At 39.6% G+C, this 24,552-nt stretch overlaps 5 protein-coding genes and 1 long non-coding RNA gene across 7 annotated transcripts in view; 5 read left to right on the top strand and 1 right to left on the bottom strand.

Moving 5' to 3' along the window:
* LOC111493399 overlaps positions 1 to 24,552 on the top strand; it is a 631,558-nt gene that overhangs the window by 174,033 nt on the left and 432,973 nt on the right. The gene's annotated exons all lie outside the window — the stretch shown is intronic.
* LOC111492762 (acyl transferase 4) lies at positions 972 to 2,322 on the top strand. The gene has a single exon (XM_023142203.1). It carries the CDS (start codon positions 972 to 974, stop codon positions 2,250 to 2,252), a length of 1,281 nt encoding a protein of 426 aa, XP_022997971.1. The 3' UTR covers positions 2,253 to 2,322.
* Positions 6,761 to 11,539, top strand: LOC111492156 (ABC transporter B family member 4-like). Its single transcript, XM_023141415.1, has 11 exons — positions 6,761 to 7,108; positions 7,191 to 7,245; positions 7,328 to 7,503; positions 7,583 to 7,804; positions 7,879 to 8,117; positions 8,210 to 8,735; positions 8,819 to 9,092; positions 9,165 to 10,036; positions 10,100 to 10,366; positions 10,445 to 10,708; positions 10,781 to 11,539. The coding sequence occupies exons 1-11, from the start codon at positions 6,809 to 6,811 to the stop codon at positions 11,438 to 11,440; spliced, it is 3,855 nt and encodes a 1,284-aa protein (XP_022997183.1). The 5' UTR covers positions 6,761 to 6,808; the 3' UTR covers positions 11,441 to 11,539.
* On the top strand, positions 12,278 to 15,369 carry LOC111492295 (probable receptor-like protein kinase At5g24010). Its single transcript, XM_023141588.1, has one exon. It carries the CDS (start codon positions 12,566 to 12,568, stop codon positions 15,080 to 15,082), a length of 2,517 nt encoding a protein of 838 aa, XP_022997356.1. The 5' UTR covers positions 12,278 to 12,565; the 3' UTR covers positions 15,083 to 15,369.
* LOC111492286 (protein transport protein SEC23-like) lies at positions 15,809 to 20,633 on the top strand. The gene is made up of 5 exons (XM_023141576.1): positions 15,809 to 16,604; positions 16,762 to 18,582; positions 19,347 to 19,463; positions 19,692 to 19,763; positions 20,172 to 20,633. The coding sequence occupies exons 1-5, from the start codon at positions 16,227 to 16,229 to the stop codon at positions 20,307 to 20,309; spliced, it is 2,526 nt and encodes an 841-aa protein (XP_022997344.1). The 5' UTR covers positions 15,809 to 16,226; the 3' UTR covers positions 20,310 to 20,633.
* LOC111492591 (protein S-acyltransferase 18-like) lies at positions 21,354 to 24,073 on the bottom strand. Its single transcript, XM_023141949.1, has 9 exons — positions 23,881 to 24,073; positions 23,602 to 23,715; positions 23,145 to 23,486; positions 22,990 to 23,058; positions 22,818 to 22,889; positions 22,606 to 22,734; positions 22,446 to 22,526; positions 22,187 to 22,363; positions 21,354 to 22,097 (listed from the first exon to the last, which is right to left on the bottom strand). Exons 1-9 carry the CDS (start codon positions 23,983 to 23,985, stop codon positions 21,537 to 21,539), a joined length of 1,650 nt encoding a protein of 549 aa, XP_022997717.1. The 5' UTR covers positions 23,986 to 24,073; the 3' UTR covers positions 21,354 to 21,536.

Below are 24,552 nucleotides of genomic sequence, written 5' to 3' on the forward strand. Positions count from 1 at the left end.
ACCCTACAATTATCCCACTGTTTCTTCCTCTATTTGTTGCAGTAGCTGTTTGTTAATCACAAAAATTGGTTCGGTTCTCTCTCCATTGAATCAACCGTGGGCAACCCATCATTTCTTAAGAGACAAACAATGGCAGGATTTGTGTAATAGTATAAGCTCACCGCTAGCCGATATTATTCGCTTTTGCACGTTATGCATCGCTGTCAGTACTTCTAAGGAATGCTTCTGTGAGATCCTATATCGATTGGAGAGAGTAATGAGTACCAACAAAGACACTGACCCTGAAGGTAGGTGGATTGTGAGATCCCACATCAATTGAAGAGATAAACAAGTACCAGCTAAAACATTAGATCCAAAATGGATGGATTGATCCCATATTGGTTCGGGAGGAAAACTAAACATTTTTTATAAAAGTGTGAAAATCTCTCCTTAACAGACACGTTTTAAAAGCTTTGATGGAAGCCTAAAAGGAAAAACCAAAAAGCCAATATTGGCTGAGTTGTTACATCTTCCCTTCCCTCTCCAACCTTAGTGAGAGAGATCTCACCATTTGAGTCCGGTGGGATTCTTGTCTTGTGTGAATACTTGGAAAGGGCCTTTTTTTTTTTTTTGGCGATACCCATCTGGTGTTTGCTCATGGTGGAGCTGGTGCTTGGCCTTTTAGCAACCACTATCCAAAGCTTACTATAGTGGGGCTTTCAGGGCGGCAGGCGTTTCGACTCCCAACTCCCAAGTGCTCGGTGCTCCAAATAAGCCCTTTTAGATATGTAATCATATGGAGTTTGAAAATCAAAAGTAGAGATACCCACCTAACACAGAGTTACACAAACATGCATTATGCTGTACGCAAATGGCGACTTTAGTTTGGAGTACTTGAAAGCCACGGAGTAGGCTTGCTTCAAGTCGAAGGCCACATTTCTTATAATATATAAAGGATTAGGAAGAGCAAGAACAAGCATACACTGTAATCGATGGATTGCAAGCTGAGTGTAATAAGGTGCAGCCGCAGCCTGGTGCAGCCCTGCGAGCAAACCCCTTGTGCTACACTCCATCTGTCCCCAATCGACAGCCTGCCTGCGCTTAGATGCAACGCTCGCACACTCCATGTGTTCAAAGATGCCCCTCATGAGGCTGCCCCTGCCGCCGTCATAAGACAAGCACTGTCGAGGGCATTGGCTCCCTACTACCCCCTCGCCGGTCGCCTTGACCAACAGGCCTACCCACTTCAACTGGACTGCTCCAACCAAGGCCAAGGCGTTCTGTTCGTGGAGGCTTCCTCCAGCAACACCCTCGCCTCCCTTAACTATTTGGATGACTTAACTTCAATCCCTTATGATCTTCTTCTCCCTGAGCTTGAATCAGAAGCGCTAGTGCAGATGCAGGTGACCCAATTTGCTTGTGGAGGGTTCGTGATGGGTTTGATTTTCTGCCATAGCATCTGCGATGGCCTTGGCGCCGCCCAGTTCTTGAATGCTGTCGGGGAGCTAGCCAGAGGCGTCGACCCAGCTCCCACAATCACGCCTAAATGGCACAGAGATTTCTTTCCTAAGCCATTGAATGCTATAAATCCCCAAATCCCTCCCCCGGTGATGCCGGATTACAGCCTACAACACTCCAACATCGACATACCCATAGACCGAATCAATCGGCTGAAGAAGCAATTTCAAGAATCAACAGGAGGGAGTTGCTCTGCTTTTGAAATCGTGGCGGCGTGTTTTTGGAGGAGTCGAACGCGGGCCGTGTACGAGAAAAGTAACAATAGCGAAGAAGTGAAGCTAGTTTTCTTCGCAAACTGCCGGGAGCTTGTGGAGCCTCCTCTGCCGAAGGGGTTCTACGGAAACTGCTTCTTTCCGGTGACAATTAGCCGCTGCTGCAGGGGAATCGGGGAGGCGTCGATAAACGAGGTGGTGAAGCTGATACAAGAAGCAAAGAGCAGAGTAGGAAGGGAGATGGGAGAGTACATGCGGCGGCGGCAGATGGAGGAGGGGAGGGATTCCGATCCTTTTGCGCCGCCGCTCAACTACTCCACTCTGTTCATATCGGAGTGGGGAAGGCTAGGGTTCAACCAGGTGGACTATGGATGGGGACCGCCGGTGCATGTGGTTCCGATCCAAGGCTCCGCCGTGATACCCGTCGGAATTGTGGGGTTTCTTCCATTACCTAGAAAGGGCATTCGTCTGATGACATGGTGCGTCCAGGAGCCGCATCGCCCGTCCTTTCTGCACCATATCTCACAGCTCTTCCTCCTTTGAACTCTCCTTTTTACTATTGAACTATTTGCTAATTATTTTTATTCCCATTTCCAAATAAAGTTAACTGTTTTTTTAGTGTGTAAATAAAGTTAAATGTATTTTATTAAAATTGCAATCCTGTCAAAATCTGTAATGTGTTGTGTTGTGTTCTGACATTAATAATATGATTCGATACATGATCGTCTTGACATTATCTTAATTACACGATCATGTTATTTACTCGTCTCGAAGTGTCTCTAATAGTAGAGATTATCCCGATAAACCAACACTCTTCCCTTTCACATGTTTTTTTTTTTCCTGTTCTAAGAAAATTTTCTGAACACACTCTAACCTAAGTACACTAATTTTTGAAGTTCTTATAATTGAGCTATCGAAAAAGGAAGATGTATCATGTTATTCGAATGTAGCCCTAGTTCATTTATGTTTTCATCGGTAAAGTCCCATGTCCAGGATTCATAGTAGAATTTTTGAACTTGGGTTCGACACTGGATGATCTTGATATTCCTACGCACCCCATACAATATGACCACGTTACTTGACTTGAAGTGCTTTTAAAAATGACTATTTTCACGTACTAGCACAAGTTATTTCAATTTGACTCACGTGTTTCCTAGAAAATTTTAAAAATGTGACCTAACACAAAATTGTTTCAACCACGTTTAACTTTGAGTTTTCTATGATTGAACAACATAAAAGAAAAGCGCACCTTCTTTTCAATGGCTCAATCATAAGAACTTCAAGATTAATATTGGATGATATTTTTGTTAGCTTTGGCCGTTAATCTCATTTTAATTAATTTTAATCAATTAATTGATTGATGTTATTTTTAATTATTAACAATTTTCAGTATTTTGAACCGTTTTCAATATAACAATTTCAACTAAACTTTACAATCACTCAAATCAGAGCTAAAATGAAGTAATTGCAATTGAGACAATATACGTGATGATGTGACAGCTAAATCAAAATGATGGACAAATCAAAATATGACACTTATAATTTTGGAAAAATAACAAACATGGGGTTTTTCTTATTATTATATTTTTTAAATAAAATTATTTATACATAATATAAATTCAATTCTTGTTTTGAAATTATTATTTATGGTTGCTCTCTCGGAGCTTTCTACTAGCTTCCAATTTTATTTTTATTCATCATATTTTTGAAAGATATTTTTTTAATTGTACGGTGAGAAAATAGTTATGAATGCTCCAAATTGTACATCTACTCCTTACAGAGTTGTGGTGTGTTCCTACCAAATTGAAATACTTGTAGCGGTTTGATTCTGCACCGTTGGAAATGATTGAGTTTACTCTTGAACTCGTAAGGAGAGTGGTGTAGTGGTTGGGCTTTGATCCGTGGAAAGAGTCAGAAGTTCTTTATTCAAATTCCCAAGAGCACTCGGGGAGTAGGGTAGGTCGAGTTTGACCGAACCTATAAAACTACGGTATCATATTTTGTAACTCTTTCCTATTTATTTTCAAAATTATTATTGTGACTTACTTAACTATTTTGTTATATTAATTATCATCTCATCCGGGTTTATAAACAGTTTCATAATTAGAAAAATTAATTACGCTTAAATACTTTTATAGTTAAAACACTGTTCACCCCTCTATTGCCATACCATTCCACAATTTTGAGAATTTTCCTAGGAAGAATATGAGTGGTTGAACGGAAGAGAGGTATTTATAGTAGATGCTAGACATCACGGTCATGCTTGTCCAAAGCATGTTGCTAGTGGTCCTAATCTTGCTTGTCTAGAACATGTTATTCATGGTCGCATGCCCGTTCCAAAACCCATTTATTCGCTTTCATGTGTAGTTAAGTTTTTACTATTCCCGTCAATACAAGAATGGATGACTGTTTGCCAGAATCATGTCTACACCGAAAACGGCCAAAATGCCCCCAAAATGTATTATAGGGAATGTGACTAGTCGTCAATTTTTCTACTCGGGTTATATGCTATCAAAGTTGTGGTGGTAGTTTATTTGCTTTTAACCAATAACATTGTTTTTTTACAATTTGTTTTTAACGCATTTCCTCACTTACGTTTCTATTACATTTTTTCTCAAACGTGACTGAGGCTCGATTATACGTTTAAATTGTCTGTAACTTATAATTTTCGTATGATTAACTTGTTCGCCAACTTAGAACAAGTTCTGCACAATTGTTATCCCACTACCTCAAGAGTATGGTTATGACCTATGATGTCAAAGTTGAATTGGCTCCTTGAATCGTAGTAATCAAACATGTCCTCTGTAAAACAATTGGGCAAATCACAGGCTGATCAATTAGTACAGATCGAATATTAGTTGCTCTATCTTAATGAAGTTCCTGATAGAATGGGGCTTTTGGAGTCTCGCATGGATGAGATTACCGCTAAATCCATTAGGATCGATGAAATACGAGACTGCATTAAGGCAATGTCAAACCGTGAATTAATGTTGGTCTATGAAAACAATTTTCACTCCAGTGGGGTTGAGATGCTAAGACTTTGGAGAATTTTATCATTGACCTCGAACAATACTTTCGAGTTATAAGTACCATGGTACAAGAGGCAAAGGTCATGTTGGCCTTAATGCATCTAGCTGACGATGCAAAGTTGTAGTGGAGATCCAAGTATATGGACATTCAAGATGGTGGATGTACGGTGTACAATTATGAGAGTTTAAAGCAAGAACTCTGCTCATAATTCTTCCTAAAGAATGTCGAGATAATAGCGAGGAAGTTAAGGAAACTGAGGCATAATGAAAATAGCCGATACTATGTTAAGCAGTTTTCTAAGATGTGAGGGAATGTCGCAACCATAGTAAATCACTTCAAAACAAGTTATGTAGGTAATGTGGTCATGTTGCATAGGATGCGAGGGAATGCCACAACCATCACAGGTTTGAAATACAGATTCCAAACTCTAATTTAAATCATGGGCACGAGACATTACAAATGGTATCAAAATAAACATCTCCCAGTAGGATACATTTTAGAGGCGAACTAAAACGGAAGCTGATGGACATGTGACGTCCGAGTAATGGATTGATACAGGAATGAATTGAGACTACAACCATATTTGAATGAGAGCGTTTTTAGAGATATGATGGTTGAGAAAAACTTACAAGAACTTAAGTTAGTATCTATATCAACAAGATGCACGTTTTTTCAGTAGCTCAAGCATAAGAACTTCAAAAGTAAACATATATTACTTAAAACAATTATATTTCGAGTAACATGATGTGAATTTTTCTAAAAAACATATGAGTAAGGATAAACTATGTTGAAAGAATTCATGTTGGTCTATGGAGACAGTTTTCACTCTTGGAAACACTTCAAGTAGGTAGCGTGATCATGTTGTTTGGATCTTGGATTGAAGTTTAAAAGATTTGAATTTTATAAGAATGAAAATATATTAATAAAATATAAAAATATTTAAATTAATAAATGAACTAAGTTGATAGATTAATAGGTTGGGAGGGAGGTAGTGGTAAGGCATGCAAGTTTGTTCCGGAAATTAATGATATATACGAATACTAATGTCTTGTTTTAATTTTGCTTTTGCTTTTTTTTTTTTTTTTTTTTTTTTTTTTTTTTTTTTTTTTTTTTTTTTTTTTTTAATTTCTTTACATCAAATATCTTTAAAAAAAAATCCCCTTTTATTGGTGAAATATTCAAACTAATTTAAAAAATAAATGTGTAATTCACTCCGTACATCTATAATGTCTATATCTTGTTGGTAGCTTTCCTAGTTTCATTAATTCACATTAAAAGAATATAATAAATAAACTTCTTGTAGTCAATTACTTGTATCGATAAACTGGATATTCATTCATTGTCCTCTCTCTTTCTCTCTCTCCCAGGTTGACTTTGTAAATGAAGCTCGCAATTTTTTCTAATTAAAACCGGACACGAAAAGAATTATATGATCTAAAGACCCAGACACGAAAAGAATTATATGATCTAAGGACCCGACAAACCTGGATTATCCAACCCAAATCATAGATATATATATATTAGTTTGATTTAGAGATGAAATTTCAAAAAATTGAAAATTCAAGTCAATTCAAACCTGACTCTACATGCTTCTATGAATATTAAGAATGATTCGAATTTTGTTACCAATGTTAGTGATGTGTTGTGCTGTGTGAATATTTGATATTTGAGTTTTACGTGATTTTAATAGAAAAAAAAGAATTGTAGGGAGAAATCCTCATTTTGAAATTTAATGGAGTAGATTGAAACAAAACCCAATTTGACGAGATTGTTAGTCTTGGATGAATTTTCTTTAAAGGAAAATGGTCGATCGAGAGAAATTTGGCAATTTCATATGTTCCACTTTCACAGAGGTGTGTTAGGTTGTAAACTCAATTCGGATTATGCGAGTCACCAACTCTCAACCAATCCGAAATTTCAGATTGGTCCAAGAACCCTTGGAGCCTTTAGTTTATAAAATGAAAAACTAACCAACAGAATTGAGAGCATAAAGAGATGTATGAGCGTCTGGAACATCATAAGGAACAGAGTTTGGCTGACGTTGGAGCGTTCAGTGGAGCTTAAAGAGAATGGAGAGACATGAGGATGCAGGAAACGGCATATCGTCACTATCAGAACCGAGCAGCTCGAGCTTGAACAATGGCAAGCAGAAAGGAGTGGAGAATAAGAAGGAACAACCCAAATCTGTATCTTTTCTTAAGCTCTTCGCCTTTGCAGATTCATACGATTTCTTACTAATGTCTGTTGGAAGCGTTGGCGGCATAGGGAATGGGGTGGGCATGCCTCTAATGACTCTGCTCTTTGGAGAGCTCATCCAAACGTTTGGAAGCAACCAGGATACCCACAGCATAGTTTCTAAAGTTTCCAAGGTTAAACAAAACTTCTAATCAATCCATTTTACAAGTATGGTATATGATCTTCATTGCCTTATCAACTAATGTATGAATTCAGGTGTGCCTAAAATTTGTGTACTTGGCCGTGGGAGTGGCTGTCGCGGCGTTTCTCCGTAAGTGGATACCAAAATCAAAGTCTAATACATAGGCACATAAATGAAATGGGATGCGTTTAATTAGATAACATACCTGCAGAGGTGTGTTGCTGGATCGTGACGGGGGAGAGACAGGCTGCTCGGATCAGAGGGCTGTATTTGAAAGCTATATTGAGACAAGACGTCGGCTACTACGACAAAGAAACAAGCACTGGAGAGGTTGTAAGCAGAATGTCTGGTGATACAGTCCTCATTCAAGATGCTATGGGTGAGAAGGTAACATACCTCAAGATTCCAAGTTGATCTTGCAAATGGGATGTAACTCAAAGGAAACTAACCTGTTCTTCTGATACAGGTTGGGAAAACTGTCCAACTAATTACAAACTTCATTGGAGGCTTCACAATAGCTTTCATAAGAGGCTGGCAGCTGGCTCTGGTAATGGTATCTGTTATCCCGCTTCTTGTGGTAGCTGGAGCAACGATTTCTCGATTCATGTCGCAAATGGCTGCTCGAGGGCAAAGTGCTTATGCTAATGCAGCAAATGTGGTTGAACAAACCATTGGCTCAATACGAACGGTATACAATAATTCAACTCTCTATTACTTGGAAAGATGACTTTAGCTTGAACCTTGAGATTGTCGTGTCCTTAGGTTGCGTCGTTTACGGGTGAGAAGCAAGCTATAAGCAGTTACCAGAAGTTCCTGGTAGATGCTTATAAATCTGGTGTGAGGGAAGCTCTGGGTGGTGGAATAGGAATTGGTACAGTAATGCTGGTCATATTTTGTACTTACTCTTTAGCTGTTTGGTTTGGTGGAAAGATGATTATAGAGAAAGGATATGATGGGGGACAAGTGATTACCATCATTTTAGCTGTTTTGGAAGCCTCAATGTGAGTTCATGACGATCTTTAGTACCCACAAGTCCATGCCATTTTGTGCTTCATTTTGCTAAAACAGGCATCCACATGCGAATTTCTTTCAGGTCCCTCGGGCAAATATTGCCGTGCTTTAGTGCCTTTGCTGCAGGCCGAGCTGCTGCCTCTAAAATGTTTGAGACAATTGAAAGGAAGCCAAGCATTGACGTCTATGATCCAAAGGGTAAAACATTAGATGATATTCAGGGAGACATAGATTTGAAGGACGTGAGTTTCAGTTATCCAACCAGGCCAGACGAAGCCATATTCAGTGGGTTTTCTCTTCATATTCCTAGTGGCACTACTGCAGCATTGGTTGGGGAGAGTGGGAGTGGCAAGTCAACCGTGATCAGTTTGATAGAGAGATTCTACGATCCACAATCCGGTGAGGTGCTCATCGATGGCATTAACCTGAAAGAGTTTCGACTTAGATGGATTCGGGCAAAAATAGGTCTTGTCAGCCAAGAACCAATACTCTTCACTGCCTCCATTAAAGAAAATATTGCATACGGCAAGGATGATGCAACTAATGAGGAAATTAAGGGTGCATGTGAACTAGCAAATGCTGCTAAATTTATTGACAAACTGCCTCAGGTTCCACCATAGCATATATTTATCCTCTTGTGCAGCTGTATGCATCTAAAACATAAATGTACTAATGTAATTTGATGGTGTAGGGATTGCATACCTTGGTGGGGGAGCATGGAACTCAGCTGTCCGGAGGGCAGAAGCAGAGGATTGCAATAGCAAGGGCAATTCTGAAAGACCCTCGAATTCTACTTCTAGATGAAGCCACGAGTGCACTTGATGCAGAATCTGAAAGGGTTGTGCAAGAGGCTCTAGATAGGATAATGGTCAATAGAACTACTGTGATTGTTGCCCATCGTTTGAGCACAGTTAGGAATGCTGATATGATTGCTGTAATTCACAGAGGAAAGATGGTTCAGAAAGGTAATGTACATGTTCTTCATTAAATGTTCCCACAAATTGTAAGAAATCCTTCATGGTTGTTTAATTGAGCAGGTTCTCACTCAAAACTCATCATGGATCCGAGCGGCGCATATTCACAACTGATACGCCTGCAGGAAACAAATAAAGACTCGGAACATGCTTCTGAAGTCCTTAACCGAACAGAGTTTTCTCTGGAATCAATGAGACAGTCAAGTCAGAGGGCTCATTGTTTGAGATCCATAAGTAGAGGATCGTCGGTTGCCCACAGCAGCCGCCGATCTTTGTCCATGTTTGGTTTAACAAGTGAGCATGATCTAACAGATGCTTGTGACGTAGAAGACATGATCGAAGAGCAGTCGAAAGCTCCTCCTGTTTCTCTCCGTCGCCTTGCCGCACTTAACAAGCCAGAGATTCCCATGCTTCTGATGGGAACAATTGGGACAGTGATGTGTGGGGTGATACTTCCAATTTTTGGATTACTACTTTCAAATGTGATAAAGACATATTACAAGCCCCCAGAGATGCTAAAAAAGGATACCAAGTGCTGGGCTGTCATTTACATAGTGCTTGGCGTGGCCTCATTGGTAGCACATCCATGGCGAGCATACTTCTTTTCGGTAGCGGGATGTAAATTAATCGAACGCATCAGATCACTGTGTTTTGAGAAGGTGGTTCATATGGAGGTGAGCTGGTTTGATGAGGCTGAACACTCTAGTGGCACCATTGGTGCAAGACTATCGTCGGATGCAGCATCCGTGAGAGCGCTAGTCGGGGATTCGCTCTCTCTGAATGTGGGCAACATTGCAACTACAATTGCAAGTTTGGTGATTGCTTTTAATGCAAGCTGGGAACTGGCTCTCGTCGTCCTCGCTCTTGTTCCTCTCATTGGAATCAATTCACTTATACAGATTAAATCCATGAATGGATTTAGCAACAACTCCAAGGTAAGTTTAAACATGGTCATCTCGTGTGATTGCTCATACTCATAAAGGTGTTTTGCAATGCAGAGTATGTATGAAGAAGCCAGCCAAGTTGCAAATGATGCAGTAGGGGGCATAAGAACAGTTGCTTCGTTCTGTGCGGAAGATAAAGTGATGGACATGTACAAAACCAGATGTGAAGCCCCACTGAAATCAGGGATAAGACAAGGCCTCATCAGTGGAATTGGATTTGGAGTGTCATTCTTCTTCTTGTACAATATATACGCCATCACATTCTATGTGGGAGCCCGTCTGGTGGACAATGGCAGAACAACGTTTACTCAAGTGTTTCAAGTAAATCAATCCATATCTATTGCTTGCAGTGCTCATTATTTCTTCTTTTAACATTTGAGGAATTGGTGGACATTGTAGGTGTTCTATGCATTGACGATGGCAGCTACTGGAATAACTCACTCCAGCTCAATTTCTCAAGATACTACCAAAGCCAAGGCTGCTGCTGCTTCCGTGTTTGCCATACTAGACAGGAAATCAAAGATAGATCCCAGCGATGAATCTGGAACAATATTGCCCGATCTTAAAGGAGAAATAGAGCTTAAACATATAAGTTTCAAGTATCCTTCGAGGCCAAACATCCAAATATTCAGAGACCTAAACCTACACATTCATGCTGGGAAGGTTTGTTCATTTAGTTCATGATTCAAGAGGGAGTTGCTTACGATTCTGATCTTGATGTGGTCTCTGTTTCAGACGATATCTCTGGTTGGAGAAAGCGGAAGTGGAAAATCCACAGTGATCGCGCTGTTGCAGAGGTTTTACGATCCTGACTCCGGCACCATAACGATCGACGGAGTGGAAATCCAAAAGCTACAACTGAAATGGCTAAGGCAACAAATAGGTCTAGTGAGCCAAGAGCCAGTGCTTTTCAACGAAACGATACGAGCCAACATAGCGTACGGGAAGGCGAGTGAGGAGGAGATAATAAGAGCGGCGGAGACGGCGAATGCGCACAGCTTCATAAGCGGACTGCAACACGGATACGAGACGACGGTGGGGGAAAGAGGAGTGCAGTTATCTGGAGGCCAAAAGCAACGAGTGGCCATTGCTCGAGCCATCATGAAGAATCCGAAAATACTTCTACTGGATGAAGCCACAAGCGCGCTGGACGCAGAGTCGGAGCGAGTGGTGCAAGAGGCGGTGGACAGAGTGATGGTGAATAGAACCACGGTGGTGGTAGCTCATCGCCTCTCCACGATCATGAACGCCGACTGCATCGCCGTTGTTCGGAATGGAATCATCGTCGAGAATGGTAAGCACGAAGAGCTCATCACAATCAAACAAGGGTTTTATGCCTCCTTGATTCAGCTCCACGCTTCTGCCGTTGCTCCCACTCCCAACTCCTCATCCTAAGCTTTTTTTTTTTTTTTTTCCTAATTTTATAAATAAATAAAAAATTGTAGCTTTTAATTTATAATTTTCCTTTATGTTAAAATCCATAATACAGTAATAATTTCCCTTTATTGTTATTTTAAATTCATAATTTTTAATTGATTAATGGAAAACAAATATTATTTGTGTACACTATAAAAAAAAAAATTAAATTAATAAAAATATTTCCAAATTTTAGTCTAAAAAATATTATTAAAATTTTAAAATTTTCAAAAATATCTTTAAACTTAAAAAGAAGAATGAGTTAACTTCGTTAAAAATACTATTTTTTTTAAACTAAATTTTAAATTTTTTTATTAATATCTTTCCATTTATTTTAAAACTTCAAAAATATTTTAAAACATTTTAAAATAAAAAATTTCATAAATTTTCAAAAATAAAATTAATATCTTTAAATTTTTATAAAAATATTTAAAAAATTCGAAGATGGTAAATAAACGTTTCTGTCATTATATTAAACTTATATTAATGTTACTTTTAAAATTTTCAGAGTAAAAATATTTAAAAAATTAAAAAATATTAAGTAAATATATTTAAAAGTTTAAAGATAAACGGAAGGTAAAAACTTAAAAAATATTATTGAATTGTAATTTTGAAAATTTTAAGGATGTTTTTTTGTGATAGGTCTATTTTTATTAATTTAACATTAAAAAAAATATTCCAAATAAGTCTATTTTTATTAATTTAACATTAAAAAAAATAATTCCAAGCCACGTGGCAGGGTCCATATTTAAATATCTAAAAGGCGGAGCCCGTTTTTGAAAGGTAATCATGCGTTCCTTTCTCCTTGTGCTGACCATAAATTCCACAGCCATTGAAAGATTCCATTCTCTGTTTTGCAATAGGAAGACTCAGAGAAGTCTTTTTGGAGTTATTATCTAAAAGTTTAGATGTCAATGTCGTTGAATTATCAACCTCTCATCATCTTCCTATCTTCTTTAATGGAATTCAATTCCAAGTTGTTGATGGTAGGTGAAGGCTTAATCATGGAGGTTTCAATGGCGGAGCTGCTCCAATTCTTTTGTCTCTCTGTTTATCCTCTTCTTCAACCTTCCCCTGCTTTCAACTAAACCCTAAACCATTTCCATGGAAACGTTTCGGAGCTCTCTGTTTATCTTATCTCTTCTCTTCCTCCTCCTCTCCGCTGTCCATGTCTTCGCTCAGACATACACTCCTCCGGACAAGTACTTCGTCAAGTGTGGATCAGCCTCCAACTTCGTCGATGACACCGGCCGGATCTTCGTCGGCGACTTGAATGCTTCCGATACTTTCAGGTTCACTCCGCGGAATTCTCGCGAACTCAACCGTCAGAATGAATCCGTTAGGGTTTTCAATCAGCCGGCGTTTTACGAATTCGACGTCGAACGAGATGCTTTTTATATTGTGCGACTTCATTTCTCTCCTAAGAATTTTCTTGCTGATTTATCCGCCGCGCTTTTCGATGTTTCGGCCTTGGGAGTTTTCGTTCTGAAAAATGTCAACGCCACCAACTTAATCGGTAACGATTCTGTTTCGATAAAGGAATTCTTCCTGAAAATAAATACAGAGAAATTTCGTATTGTATTCTTGCCGAAATCTTCGTCTATTGCGTATATAAACGCCATTGAAGTGTTCCCCACGCCACCAGACTTCATCCCATCGGAAGCTCAGGAAATTATCTCAGATGGAAGAAACGGCAGTGCGGCTAGGGTTTCACCTTTTCTGGTTTTGCATACAATTTACAGAGTTAATGTGGGAGGTCCTGAAATCCTCATGGAGGGGGACAGATTATGGAGGCATTGGGAGAAGGACGACGCTTATCTGCTGAATCCAAGCTCTGCAGTAAACAGCGATATTTATTCATCCACACCCCAATACAAGAGCAAAACAGATGTGTATTTTGCGCCCGATATAGTATACAAATCGGCCAAGCAGTTGAATCGAAATGCCAGCTCCACGCGCACCTCTTTAAATATTACCTGGTCTTTTCCTTCGAGAAAACATACTGTTAATCTTCTCCGTGTTCATTTCTATGATATCATCGGTGAATCAACAAACAAGTTTCTCGTCTTCGATTTGTATATTGGCGATAGCTTCAGTAGGACGATTGACGCTTCTATGGAAGTTGGAGGCGTTTATCCATTTCATTTGGACTTCGCCGTGGATTCGGGTGAAAGTGGGTTGATTAATGTCAGTGTTGGTCCTCTGGGTGAAAATCAATCTGTACAGTTCAATGCGTTTCTGAATGGGGTTGAGATTATGGAAGCCATGGATGAACATAGCAAAGATCCTGAGATCAGTGCGCCTTGGCTTGAGAAAAGTAAGAACAAACTAGTGGGGCTTTGGGTGGGTTTGGCTGTTGGGGTTTTTGGTTTGATCTGTATGTTAGGCTGTGGGATATGGTTTGGTCTGAAATGGAGGAAACGGAAAACTGAGGAAGCTTCATATACACATACACAATGGTCGCCATTGTCGGCGTTTGGAGGTGGGAGTACTCACAGCAGGCTTACTGATAGAACCACAAGCAGCTCCCCCCTCCCGAACTTGAATCTTGGGCTGAAATTCTCGCTTGCTGAAATCAAAACAGCCACGAACAATTTCAACAAGAAATTCCTTGTTGGCGAGGGTGGATTTGGGAAAGTGTACAAGGGGGTTCTGAAGAACGGCATGAAAGTAGCTGTGAAGCGAAGCCAACCAGGGGCTGGACAAGGCATCTCTGAATTCGAGAGGGAAATCACGATCTTGTCGAGAATTCGCCATCGACATCTCGTTTCGTTTATCGGGTATTGCGACGAGGGACTGGAGATGGTTTTGGTTTATGAGTTTTTGGAGAAAGGAACTCTTAGGGAGCATCTTTACAACTCAAAGTTGCCTCCTCTGGCTTGGAAGAAACGACTTGAAATTTGCATTGGTGCAGCTAGAGGCCTGCATTATCTACACAAAGGCTCGGCCGGAGGTATCATTCACCGTGATGTCAAATCGACCAATATCTTGCTCGATGAGAATCTCGTTGCGAAAGTGTCCGACTTCGGACTTTCAAGAGCAGGCCCTCTGGATGAAACTCATGTGAGCACAGATATCAAAGGGACATTCGGGTATCTCGATCCCGAGTACTTCCGAACGCAACAATTGACAGAGAAATCCGATGTCTACTCATTCGGCGTACTTCTCCTAGAGGTTCTATGTGCAAGGCCGGCTTTGAATCCAACACTCCCAAGAGAGCAAATAAATCTAGCAGAATGGGGAGTTCGGTGCAAGAAAATGGAGCTGCTTGAAGAGATCATAGACCCCAAATTGGAGGGCCAAATCGAACCCAACTCCTTGAGAAAGTTCAGTGATACAATAGAAAAATGCTTACAAGAGGATGCTGCTAATAGGCCAACAATGGCCGATGTGCTGTGGGACCTGGAGTATGCGTTGCAGCTTCAACAGAGCACAGCCCCCAGGATGCCACATGAGGACAGTGAAACCATCGGCATTGGCACCTCCTCCACGGCCATTCAGCGTTTTGGTTCCATTGGTTCATCGGTTCTAAGGGACGATCCAGACATGAGTCAAGATGTAGACTCTCACTTGACTGCTTCTGAAGTTTTCTCTCAAATGAAGGCAGATCATGGGAGATAGACGACATAAACGCTTATCCGACCTCATCCGATCACACTGCAAATTACCATATTTAAAATGTTGTTGTTGCTGAGTAACCCAATTAGCTGTATAAATTCTGTTGTGGATGTTGTTTGTTGACCGAACATGACCAAACTGGTTACGATCAAGTATCGTTGACCAAAATGTCAAAGGCTCACGAAGATTATCTTTTGAACCTTGAGACGTTTTGTGGAGAATGTTCAAATTTGATGAAATTGGTATACATTTGTGGTAGAATAATAAGACCTAGAAAAGGTTTTGCTATTGGGCCATTTTCGTGTTAATTTGATGAAATAAGGGTAGCCTCCTTTGAAAATGACATAACATTTCTTCGGATCCAATAACATGATTAAGCGGGTTTGCATTTTATTGGTCAGATCAACCCAACCAATGCAACTAATTCGAAAATAGGATTATATCTCAACTCAACTCTGCCTCACTTTTAACATTATTATGAAGTTTAAATAAAAATATTTTTAAATGATCTGCTGTAATTTATAAAGGTTCGATGTTCGAATTTTATAAAAATTTAATAATTATTATAACAAATACTATATATAAGTGTAATTTTTTAAATAATAAACAAAAAAAATACTTCGACAACTCAATCCAATCCAACCTAAAATAGCGGGTTTAATTGAGTTGGGAACCCTATTCCAATGGCTCGAACCACCTTCAATGAAAAGGAAAATTTTATGTTCAGGAAATAGGCTGAAATTTAATTACAGGTAGGCGACGGTCACGTTAGTGTTCGACGGACGTGGCGGCTCCCGCGAAAATCCAACTGCTACGCCGGTTCACTCCCTTGGCACTCTCATTCACTCTGTTTACGACGAACGCTTCTTCGATCAGATTTGTTCTTCTTCCTTCTGCATTCAAATTCAATTTGATCGCTCTCTCTTTCTTCTACGAATCATAGATTTCTTTCTTCTCTTTCTTTTTCAATGGCGTTCATTCATTTCTGATTTCGTCGATGAAGAATTGAAGTTAAGCGAATTTGACCTGATTTCCCTTCATTCCGATCATCTCCTTGATTCTTTTGTTGTTTTCTGCAATATCATCCGCTTTCTCCGCTCGTTTTGATTCTTTTGTCGCCTTTGATTCCGTTGTTTTCGACTCCCCAATGGCCTATACACCTCAGTTTTCCCATGGATTCTCCCCCACTCTCCCGGTCCGGCAACCCGACACTGCAGCACCATGCTCTGAGACAATGCCTCCGCCCTTAATCTCGACAGGACCATCCAGATTTCCTCCAGAATTCCAACAGGATGAGATGTCGGCACCCTCACCGGGGAATGGAATTATAGCTGCTACTCCCTTTCCTCGTTTGAGTACTCCCCCCGGACCTCCTGTTTTTACTTCTCCCATCCCGCCTACTGCTGTCCCCTTCCGTACTTCACCGGCATCTCCTCAGCCTATCATCTTCTCATCTGCTTCCGCCTTACCAGCTTCTCCTCAACCTGTGGGGGATTCGCCATCTGTTCTATTTTCTTCGCAGAAGGTATTGCTTTCTCTTTTTTTCCCTGATTAGTTATAATGAATGTTGAAACTCTGGTATAATTGTTCTCTCTCATTCGGACTGCTAACCTCAATTGTTTCATAAAATTTAGTTGCCATAAATTTACTTGCATTCTACTGCTATCTCAACCTGGATACAGGTGTTGAAGCTGAAGAAACAAGGTAATGTTCCTAGTTTGGGTTTTGGAGCACTGATTTCGCCGGGGAGGGATGTTTCATCAGGTCCTCAAATAATACAACGTGAGCCCCATCGTTGTCCAAGCTGTGGAGCTTATTCGAACCTGTATTGCAATATCTTAATTGGTTCAGGTCAATGGCAGTGTGTAATTTGTCGGAATTTGAATGAAAGTGAGGGTGAATATGCAGCACGGAGCAAAGAAGATCTTTACCATTTTCTAGAACTGTCATCATCTGTGGTTGATTATGTCAGAACTGGGAATCGGAGAGCAGGATTTATTCCAGCTTCTGACTCAAGAACGTCTGCACCCATTGTTCTGGTTGTTGATGAGTCGCTAGATGAGCCACATCTTCAGCATCTCCAGAGCTCCTTGCATGCATTTATTGATTCAGTTTCCCCCACAACAAGAATTGGAATTATACTGTATGGACGTACTGTATCAGTGCATGATTTTTCAGTAGAATCTGTTGCCTCTGCTGATGTGCTTCCTGGTGATAAATCACCGACTCTGGAGTCTTTGAAAGCATTAATTTATGGATCAGGGATATATTTATCGCCAATGCACGCCTCACTCCATGCAGCGCATACGATATTTTCATCACTGAGGCCTTATAAATTAAGCATTCCAGAAGCCTCTAGAGATAGGTGCCTTGGTACTGCAGTTGAAGTTGCTCTTGCCATAATCCAAGGACCTTCAGCAGAAGTGTCTCGAGGAGCGATTAGAAGGTCAGGGGCTAATAGTAGAATTATTGTTTGTGCTGGTGGACCTAATACATATGGCCCTGGGTCAGTTCTCCATTCTGTCAGCCATCCAAATTACCTGCACATGGAAAAGTCTGCTTTAAATTGGATGGAGCATCTTGGTCGTGAGGCTCATCAACAGAATACAGTGGTTGACATTCTATGTGCTGGAACATGCCCTGTCCGAGTTCCTATATTGCAGCCTCTTGTAAAAGCTTCTGGTGGTGTTTTGGTTCTTCACGATGACTTTGGGGAGGCCTTTGGTGTAAACTTGCAGAGGGCATCTGCTAGGGCTGCAGGTTCTCATGGTTTGTTAGAAGTACACTGTTCTGATGACATTCAAATCACCCAAGTTATTGGTCCGGGCGAAGAGGCACACATCGATACACATGAAACCTTAAAAAATGACACCTCTCTTTACATTCAAATGCCAAGTGTAGAAGAAGCTCAAAGCTTCTCACTCTCCATGGAGACTAAGAGAGACATAAAGAGTGATTTTGTATTTTTCCAGTTTGTTGTACAATATTCAAATGTTTATCAAGCTGACATATCAAGAGTAATTACTAAAAGATTGCCTACTGTTGATAGCTTATCAGAATATCTTGAAAGTGTTCAAGATGAAATAGCTGCAGTCCTTATTGCCAAGAGGACTGCCTTGCAAGCTAAAAGCCAGTCTGATGCTATAGATATGCGGACTACAATAGATGAAAGAGTAAAAGATATTGCTTTGAAATTTGAGGCCCTGGCACCAAAGTCAAAGATCTATCAGTTTCCAAAGGGACTATCTTTAATGCCAGAGCTTCTGTTCCATTTGAGAAGAGGCCCTCTTCTTGGAAGCATTGTTGGTCATGAAGATGAAAGGTCTGTATTGAGAAACTTGTTTTTGAATGCATCCTTTGACCTTTCCCTCCGCATGGTAGCACCTCGTTGTTTAATGCACCGGGAGGGGGGTACTTTTGAAGAACTTCCAGCATATGACCTGGTGATGCAGTCAGATGCTGCTGTTGTGCTTGACCATGGAACAGATATCTTCATTTGGTTGGTATGGCACCCTTTACCTACACTATCTTTTGGCAGATTATTTTTATTTTGGCATGCTTCATGTTTAGTTTGTAATCTCAGATATTACAGTGTCATCTTTAATTTCTTGCTTGGAATACTACGATTGGTATTTTGTCTTGAAAACAAGTGCTACGTGAAATTTTGTTCTTACCCTGTTCAGTGGCATCTGATTTGATTTGATTTGATTTGATTTGATTTGATTTGAGTATCAGTTTTAATAAACAGAAAAATAGTTAGAAACGCTAGAAAGGAAAATTTAGTATTCAATAAACTCATTCATAACTTAGTCTTTTCTTGAGAAATTTCTTATAATATAAACTAAAATGTAGCAGAAAAGATACGACAATTTGCTGTTTTGAAGTTTTCTCTTGTATATTAAGAAGCATTGTTTATTTACTGCAATATATAAATTACTGAAGATAAAAACAATTGAATGTCAATGAACATAAACAATACAAGATAGTTTCCGACCATAATTTTTTTTTCTCACGAAAACAGTGTCTAGAAAGTACATTATATGAACTCTTAAATACCAGATGAACAAGAACATATAGAGAGGGTAGGAGTGTTCTCTCCTTTCCTTCTTTCTAACCTATGATCGATTATTTCTATTCCTCGATAGCCATGGCCTTAAAATGTTCTGTTTTTTTTTTCTTCCTTGTCATTCATCTTCTAATTCGCTTTCCTTTTTGCCCTTTCTTATAGCCGGACTTATTATTCCTTTTCTTCTATTGGTGTACTTAGGGTGCTGAGCTTGCAGCTGAAGAAGGAAAAAGTGCAGCTGCTTTAGCAGCTTGCAGAACATTAGCAGAAGAGCTTACTGAATCAAGGTTTCCGGCTCCCAGGATTCTTGCGTTCAAGGTTTGTGTCGTTACAATGCTATATGTTTCTCCTCGTTGTGGTTTTTAATTTTCAATTTCTCTAATTGGATTGTGTTTTTGTAAACCTGTTTGTTGTTCCCTTTTTCTGGAGACCTCCCTATTTTACAATTTCTCCATTTCCCTTAATGAAAAAGGTTAAGGCTACTGTTTCTCTCTCTCTTTTAAAAGGGTCTCTGCAATAACGATAAACCTTCTTAATTTGAAGCAGGAGGGGAGCTCTCAGGCTCGGTATTTTGCTTCTCGGCTGATACCAGCACACAAGGACCCTCCTTACGAACAGGTGAGTAAGAAAGAAGAAGATATAACCCACTCTTCATGAATCATTATGTTCTGATCTTATTTGTAAAGACCCAGGAGAATAGCACACTTCACCTCATTGTGAAGGATGGTGCTTCATTGCAATTAAATATCTGAGGAAGCTTGGTTTTTTTATCACGAGCTAGAGAACTAGAGAACTTGATACGACTATTGAGGATTGTTGGGAGGGAGTCTCACGTTAGCTAATTAAGGGAATAGTCATGGGTTTATAAGTAAGGAATACATCTCCATTGATATGAGGCATTTTGGAGAAACCAAAAGCAAAGCCACAAGAGCTTATATTCAAAATGGACAAAATCATACTATTATGGAAGGTCGTGATTCTTAACAATGACATGATGCTAACATATTATTAATTTGATGGCTGCAGGAGGTCAGATTTCCGCAACTTAGAACATTGTCCCCAGAGCAGAGGACAAAGCTGAAAAGTAGTTTTCTTCATTTCGATGATCCCAGTTTCTGTGAATGGATGCGAAGTTTGAAGTTGATCCCACCAGAACCAAGTTAAGTGGGGTTCTTCTTTTTTTCTCTCTTTATTTATACCGACTTATGATGGTCTTTCGATTTATTTTTTCCACTTTAAACGAGGTATGGAGGTTAGGGGAATAGATGTTAAACCCAAGTAGTGGCTCTGCGTCTCTGTTATGAAATGCAACTTAAAAAGATATGATCTTAAGTTTTATAACAACTTATTTTTGTATGATAAAATTTGCTCCCTCATACAGGTTACAAAATCTGTCTTTGGCTGTATGATGGAGCAAATTTATAAACTTATTACAATCTTACATTTTTTGTATGATTAAACTTTGAAATGAATTAGCTGTTCATTCCCAAAATCTAGAACGAATGTCTTTCATGTTAAATACAAACGAAGTTGTTTGTGGGAACAAAAGCATCGAGAACCAAAAAATGTATTTTACAAAAGAAAAAAAGAGTTTTTACTTTGATTTCAATCTTACTGATGTCGAATAAATAAATGTGTATCCCTAATAGACGCCGGTTAGCATAGAAGTCTATTAATGATAGATGTCTATTGGTCTATTAATGATTGTTAACTGATGTTTATAAGTGGCAAACAAATGTTGGTGATATCTCATGACAAGATACGTGTACTACATTAATTGATATCGAATATGTAATGTATTGTATGGGAGCATAGATACAGATACGAGACATAGATATGATATGACACGATATGGACAATTTAAAAATTTAAGGTACCGATGGGACAATGACATATTTAATGATATTATTTTTATCAAAGAGATTTCATACATTTAATGGCTAAAAACGAGTTTGTTCTAAAAAAATTTGTTTATTATGTGTCTATTTAGTATACTTACATGTGTTCAATACGTTTGTAACAAACATTAAACCTATACTTGACACGTATCAAGTATTTGATATGTTTTTGAGCCGATGCTTAGTTGAAGGAGGATTCTTTTGAAGGCTTGCTTGCAGGTAACCTCAAAAAGGGTTGAGATGAGAGGATTATTTAATTCAAGGTTTAGAAGGTTTAGATGGAGTGCTTTGATGAAGAAACTCTCTTTAATCTATCAAAGCTAGTGCTGGTCAAGTAAATAGTAAGAATTTGAATCAATCACTTAAGCAAAGATGATGCTGAGCAAGATCTCTTTGGGAAGAAGAGTTCAAAAATAGCTACCACGACCGAGCACACTCGAAAGGAGAAGATATTGAAAGAACTTTCTATACATATCTATCGGTCGAAACAACACTATCTTGGGGAGGCCATGCTCTCTTCCTTCTTAATAATTGAGCATAAAACCTGTCTTGAAATGTAGGTCTCGAGCTCTTTGGACACTTGTGTCAACTTCAGGTCAAAATTTCTTCTGTACTTGTTGTGCTTTGGGGATATGGATGCCGCCAAAGCGACCGAGGCTGGGACCGTGTTAAGGGAGCTTGAGCTACGTCTCCTTGGGCTCGAAAAACTTTCCGGGGAACCAGAAGGGACCTTCCCCTTAGCCTTGGGCAGCACCCCATCACATGAACTCTTTGCATTCCCCCAGCTCCCCCTTCCATCTATATCATCACAATTACCAGTACTAGTAGTAATAGTATCTGTCAGTAGGCCAGATTTGGTCTCTAGTGGCAGGGGCTTCAGGTAGTCCTGTTTGGATTTCTCAAGCTTTTCCTTGGCTTTCTCAGCTGCTGCGAGAGCCTTGTCTCTGCTCAGAGTTATCAATTTCCATGGATTGATACTGATACGAAGGCCTTGTTTTCCAGTGGATGGAGTCTGGGGATTTGCATCTATTTTTATGGACAATCTTGTTGAGTCCTAAACAGACAACACAATAGATTCAGGCATACCATTCATATTTACACTACATAATCAAGACTGCAGTTTGTAGCTTAAACTACAATTACCTCTTTGACTCGTCCTCCTTGGCACAAGCCAAAACGTGACACCGAAGTTGGCGTTTTCTCGGGCGAATCGAAATCATCGTCTGAAGAGAAATCCGAGTAGTCTTCATCAAATGGATCTTCAATAATAGATTGGCTCTCCTCTTTCATGGCCAGTATGTAATCATATGTTCTCATTCCCTGAAACCAGTGGCTTATATTGAAGAACAGACTCATCCTTGGATGCCATAATCAATCAAGTTAAGGGAAAAAGAAAATCTACCTTTTGTATGAGAACTAGGTGAAAGAAAAATAGTTGTCCAAGTGCTGCTGAACCATAAGCAGTTAGCAACACAAGCAAAACCTGTCATGCCATTTGAGGAATTTGGTTAACTTGTGTCAAACCGAACTCCATTAACACAGAAAGTTTGAGGAAAACTTACTGAAATTGTGGCAAGCGCTTCTCTTGGAAAATCTCTGTGGAACCTTCTTTGCAGCTCCATTTCCATTCCTTTCTTATCTGCAAAACACCGTACGAATATGGCAATGGCCGTTCCTCCTTGGATTCCTAGCTGAATCCGCCCAATTTGTTTTGTTAACCAGATGTTCATAGAATCATACTTGGACAATACTCAAAAGTAAATGGGCGACTAACCATTAACAACACGAATATCATCAGAAGAAAGAATGTGGTATAGTTCTTTTTTCCAACACAGTTGTTTAGCCACTGAGAACAAACAAAAACAACCGTTCATCGGGAATCAAGAAAGCTATCCATAGAAACATGAAAAATGAAGAAAGTAATTTGTAGGATATTTGTATATTACCCTGCAATGGTGATCAAATCCTTCAACGCAACGATTGCAGGTCCGGCAGTGCTTGCTGTGCCTCTTCACCTGTATTGCAAGAAGGAGTTTGATAAGGATCATAAGCAGGCATGGATTGGATTGGATACAAACATTAATTACAAAACATTAAGTACCTCGAAATTACAGAGAGAGCAAAATGTTACATCCTCCTCCTCCTTGGGATCAGGAGTGATCACATCATCCTTCGTTACAAGAAGATAAGGGAGCAAAGGCTCCATTTGAGGGCCAACCTTCCATGGATCCAGATACTTCCTCCGGATGAATGTTTTGAGAATCTTTCTTTCTATATTCCTAAAGCGCCTCAAAACGATTTGCCTGAGCATTAATCCAAAATTAATTCTAGAGAAACTCTTGGATTTGGATTTTGATTCCATCTTCTTCTTGTTTCGGACGCAGGTTTTATCGGTTGGATCAATAGCGGTGCACCTTATGAATAGAAACATGACCGAAAGCACCTGAATATAACGATCAAACAGAAATCAGTAAAGATCTTTGGAGTATTAGTGAGAGAAATCGAGAAATCGAGAGAGAGAGAGACTGAGAGATCCAAGCTCCATCCTATTACAATACCACAAACGAAAAAATTGTCGTGACTGTAATTTCGGCGATTCTGTTTCCAAGGAAAAGCCCCAAGAAAGTGTAGAACGCCATTACTAGAAAGTTGTAAATCGCGATGGCTACAATCTGAAAACAGAAGGAAGGAAATAAGATTACGAAGGCTTCTAGTCTGCAGATGCATTGTATTAAATCGACAAGAACTCAAGTTCCGTTCATTGAAACCCTAATAGTGACCGATTTCTCCATCTAGAAACACAAGGAAGCAGGAAAAAATTCAGAAATTAGGTTAACCTGTAAAGGATGGAGAGGGCGCTGCCAGCCATGGCGTCTCATGATGTTTGTCTGAAGAATGGGCGAGAGTTGAGAGTGAGTATGAAGGAGGAAGGTGGCGTTCATACAAGCCCGCGACAAAGTCCCGGCACTTCTTTCCGTCTTGCCTCCAACGGTCAAATGTCACGTGTCCAAGTTTGAATTTTAACGGCACTTTGCTTTTTACAACAAAGATTATTTTTTATTGCTTATCAAATAAATGAACTAATGTGGGCCACAAATCAAAATCAAAGAATTAGAAGGGTAAATTTGAAATAAAGTTTTTCAATCTCTCACCTTTGGTGTATTAGTTATCGTGCCCACAGTAAACGCTGGGTAACCAAGTGTGGAGCGGATAACTGTAGAAAGCATCTAAGTATGAGTGCTTTAATATTCCGACTTTCCTAAAACCTCCAGTAGCACAACCAAAACAGGGATAGGTTCTCTGCCCCCAATAGAGCGATAGAAGTTTTGAGAAAATATAATACTAAATAATAGGACGAATTAACTTTTCCTATTTGGATAGATATGGTCTCATAGTTATCTATGATTGTTTTTGTCTCTAGTACGACCGGTTGATGAAATAAGGAGGGAAACAGGACAAATAGTTGAAACTACTGGAAGGATTCCTCTTTGGATAATAGGTACTGCAAC

This window comes from Cucurbita maxima, unplaced genomic scaffold, assembly GCF_002738345.1.
Source record: "Cucurbita maxima cultivar Rimu unplaced genomic scaffold, Cmax_1.0 Cma_Scf00001, whole genome shotgun sequence".
Classification (NCBI taxonomy): Eukaryota; Viridiplantae; Streptophyta; class Magnoliopsida; order Cucurbitales; family Cucurbitaceae; genus Cucurbita; species Cucurbita maxima.

Bases quoted from the DNA above. Each gene is read 5' to 3' on its own strand.
- LOC111492762 (XM_023142203.1), top strand. From the start codon at position 972: ATGGATTGCAAGCTGAGTGTAATAAGGTGCAGCCGCAGCCTGGTGCAG.
- LOC111492295 (XM_023141588.1), top strand. From the start codon at position 12,566: ATGGAAACGTTTCGGAGCTCTCTGTTTATCTTATCTCTTCTCTTCCTC.
- LOC111492286 (XM_023141576.1), top strand. From the start codon at position 16,227: ATGGCCTATACACCTCAGTTTTCCCATGGATTCTCCCCCACTCTCCCG. The intron at 18,583-19,346 runs GTATGGCACCCT...TGGTGTACTTAG, and splicing joins CAGATATCTTCATTTGGTTG to GGTGCTGAGCTTGCAGCTGA. The intron at 19,764-20,171 runs GTGAGTAAGAAA...TGATGGCTGCAG, and splicing joins AGGACCCTCCTTACGAACAG to GAGGTCAGATTTCCGCAACT.
- LOC111492156 (XM_023141415.1), top strand. From the start codon at position 6,809: ATGGAGAGACATGAGGATGCAGGAAACGGCATATCGTCACTATCAGAA. The intron at 10,367-10,444 runs GTAAATCAATCC...TGGACATTGTAG, and splicing joins CGTTTACTCAAGTGTTTCAA to GTGTTCTATGCATTGACGAT. The intron at 10,709-10,780 runs GTTTGTTCATTT...TCTCTGTTTCAG, and splicing joins TACACATTCATGCTGGGAAG to ACGATATCTCTGGTTGGAGA.
- LOC111492591 (XM_023141949.1), bottom strand. From the start codon at position 23,985: ATGAACGCCACCTTCCTCCTTCATACTCACTCTCAACTCTCGCCCATT. The intron at 23,716-23,880 runs GTTAACCTAATT...TTCTGTTTTCAG, and splicing joins GCCCTCTCCATCCTTTACAG to ATTGTAGCCATCGCGATTTA. The intron at 23,487-23,601 runs GTATTGTAATAG...CGTTATATTCAG, and splicing joins CGACAATTTTTTCGTTTGTG to GTGCTTTCGGTCATGTTTCT.